The 3,492-nt window shown below is 33.8% G+C and overlaps 1 protein-coding gene across 2 annotated transcripts in view; it reads left to right on the top strand.

The window, feature by feature from the left end:
- The first annotated feature begins 434 nt into the window (after positions 1-434).
- The window catches only part of LOC106106347 (CUB domain-containing protein 2), a 48,568-nt gene continuing 45,510 nt past the window's right edge, over positions 435-3,492 (top strand). For both annotated transcript variants that reach the window (XM_013286924.1, XM_013286925.1), the window contains exons 1-2: positions 435-487; positions 824-919. In XM_013286924.1, coding sequence (XP_013142378.1) covers positions 832-919 — 88 coding nt within the window. In that variant the 5' untranslated portion in view covers positions 435-487; positions 824-831. The remainder of the gene's footprint in view (positions 488-823; positions 920-3,492) is intronic.

The following is a 3,492-nucleotide window of genomic DNA, read 5'->3' on the forward strand; positions in this document are numbered from 1 at the left end:
ATCCAGCGGAAAGTCTACGTTCCCTGAATCGGGCAAACATAAAAAGCCCTCTACATGCCTTCTATTCAACTGTTCAGCTGAACTGAAGATGTATACCGGGCCTAATTTACAGGGTGTCTAATTTTACAATTTATTACTATGCTGCATCTGTCTCTATGTTAAGCATATTCTATTGATTTAAAGTTCTATCAGCTATTTCTATATCGTTAAAGAGTGTTCTAGATCATAGGTCAATGACCTTTTATTGTAAGGATGCCAAATTACACAAGGTACAATGTGGAGCGGATTTCGAGTAAACTGTTATATTATGATTTTTTGTTAACATATAACAGTGGTTTAAGAAATTATTGTATTATAATTGAGACGTTTTAAAGTATGTTTATATAGATGTACTTATATGGTATCTCGATAAAGCAATCTTCTTTTTATTTCCAGGTGATTCGAGGAGGGGCATACGACCGCGGCGGAAATATAGACTGACGATATGGTGAGTAGTTAAAAAATGTATTTCATACAAGAAAATTATTCAATTGTTGTTAAAGATCCGGTGTATTTAAATCTTATTTAGTGATACAATTCTATCTTATTATAATTAACAGTTTCATAATTTAAGCCGAAACTCAATTTTTTCTTCAATCTTAAAAGTGTCTCAACTTTTTTACTACAGCGCCATCTAGTATTTGAACGACGAAACCCAATGAATTACCTCATGTACTCACAGTTCGTGCGCCACCCGTTAGATGGCGCTTACATACAATAAATTAGAGATCCATTCCTGGATCCCAGCGTATACAAAGACTATAGCAATGTTGTTTGGCAACAGGATGCAGTATGGCCGCGGCACATTGGCTCAACTCGCTAGGATGCCTATCGCTGTCGCTATTATGCCTTTTCGCTACTACTCTTCAAGTTACAAGCGGTAAGTTTACTTTTTTACTTGTATTTTTAAAATAATATTTATATTGAAGAAGAAAAGTTCAGGTATTGTGATTTTTTCTTTTTATTGTAAAATTAAATTTAACATGTACTGTATGTAACGATTACAGAATTTGCTCTTTCTTAATAAACTGCAATTAATTAAAGAGCGGAAAATATTATCGAAAATAACTGGATACTCAAAACTTTAAACGTCTACAAGTCACTTATCTCAGTTCCAGTATAAAACAGTTCTATTGTGAATATCTGATTTCAACATACATTTACGTATATCGTGTTAAAAGTGTCAATGTTACGCTAAGATCGCGCGCGGTTGCACGTGACCGTGAACACAGTTTCGTATTACAAGGGGGACCGGCTAAATGGCTCAGGGGGTCATCAGGATCATATGATTGGAAAGCGGTCTAATTTAAGAGAATATTCCTTCAATTTAAGTAACTCTGCGACAAATAAGCTCAGTTTCAACCGGTTGAAAGTAATTTTAACACTTTCAACATGAAACCTCCCTCTCCCTTCGCTAAAAGCGGCTATTAAGATCTCGCCGTGCCTTAAGTGGCCTAACAAGTTCTAGATGCTTGAGAATGGAATATTAAATGATGTTCGTATTTATCACGACTTGTAAGATCGTCGTTTCTAAGGTTAGAACGGTAATTTGCCCTTCAAACGTAACAGACGTCGAGAGTTACTTATATTATGCACTCAAGATGAGAAACTACTGAATTAAATAAATCAACTGCTTATTCAAATTATTTTATACTAGCTTTCACCTGCGACTCCGTCAGCGTTGAACAAAATAAAAAAAAAACAAAAGTAAGTAGCATATGCGTCCTTCCAGACCATTTGTACCAAATGTCATTGAAATCCGTTCAGCCGTTTGGCTAAAAACTCTAACAAACATCCATCATGAGATTTAGTAGAAGATAATCTGGAGGAACATATAGGTTACTCACTTTTGTTTTTTTTTTAATTCCACGGGCGAAGTTATGAGCGAAAGGTAATAAGTAGACGACAATAAAATTTAATGTTTTCATATTTCTTGTCATCTATCAACACTTTTGTTAAGAAAAGCAAAGATATAAGTAACCTAAGTTAGGCTGTAGAAAAAGACCAAAAGGAAAAAGGAACTAACGACCCACTGTAGGATTTACTGATGTTTTGGGACGAACAGTAAAATTTTACGTCAGCCGGTAATTGTACATTTACGGAGGAAAGTTTTGTACAGAGTAATGTTTCTGTTACTTGATGTCACTTTAGCCTTCACATCCGAAACTAAAAGAACATATTTCTCTTATTCCAATTTAAAAATTAAGAGAAAAAATCTTTTAAATTTGTTCTATGGTGATTTTTATTATTATTTCAACGCTCAATAAGTAACTATTTTGTCGAACGATTTAAGAGAAATTTGATGTTTTTAAACAAGCGAAAACACAAATATTTTAAGTCCGATGCCTAAAAATTAAATTATATTTATTCTTTATCGTTTAAAACTGTAAAGACCGTGTTCATATAAAAAGTTAGTGCTTAGTTATTTGTAATATCAAACCGTTTTCCTGAGAGATTCTCTTGAGTCCTCGAGAGCTTCGCTGTCGTACAGCTCGCTATAGCCTTCGGGAATAAGATCCTTCGGGATCATCCGTCCCTTTCTACTACGAGCAGGAGACAGGCTATCTCTTTCTATCGTAATGGCGAAGCGATCAATAGGAGCTCCGATTCTAAATTCGTGGAAAGAGCTATTTTACGAAGAGATTGTGTTCACATATCTACTCTCTAGTATTTTATTCTGCAATCTTTTAAGGATTACATTTTGATTTATAACGTATGATGTTTCAAGAATCTTTTTTCGTTGGAATGTTTTTAACATTGTGAGATTTGTTGAAGGAGGGTGTCAATTGTGGAAATCCACGCCAACATATATCAAAAAATTCGGCAAATAATCACTTGAGTAAACTTTCATTATATAAATTATGTGACATTTTATTGCGAAACTTCACGAGATGCTTTTGTCATTTCACGATAGAGCCGTAAAAGAATAATCAATGGTACTTAAATACGCCGCCAGATGGCAGTTTTAGCTATTTGAGAATACTTTTAGATGGCAATTATGTTCACACTGGTCAAGCAATAAGTAAAAAATATCATACTGGCCGCCAAGAAAGCCATAGAAAATGTTTTTGTAATTAAGGAACGTAATTCAAAAGTAGTAAAAAAATGTGACGTGAGCGATGTAACAACATTTTATTTGTATTAAATGCTTTTTATCAATTTATGTGAATAGTTTGTGTATTTTATCATTAAATAAAGAAGAATTTATCAATGGTACTAGTTTACATTTATTCACACACTAGCACTTTTGAAATGATTTTTCATCACAAGCATATTTTAATGTGTGGGCGTTGACCCTGAATTATACTGTTTTTATCATAACTAGTTCAATAGTACCTCTACGGCGTAGCAAGTGAAAAATAAAGTCGTAGGAACTAAATAATATATTCTAATATCGTTTGGAGCACTTGTCGCTACGTAACTCCGTAGATACGTAGATATGTAAATCAGAGT

Source organism: Papilio polytes, unplaced genomic scaffold (genome assembly GCF_000836215.1).
Source record: "Papilio polytes unplaced genomic scaffold, Ppol_1.0 DF822289.1, whole genome shotgun sequence".
NCBI lineage: Eukaryota > Metazoa > Arthropoda > Insecta > Lepidoptera > Papilionidae > Papilio > Papilio polytes.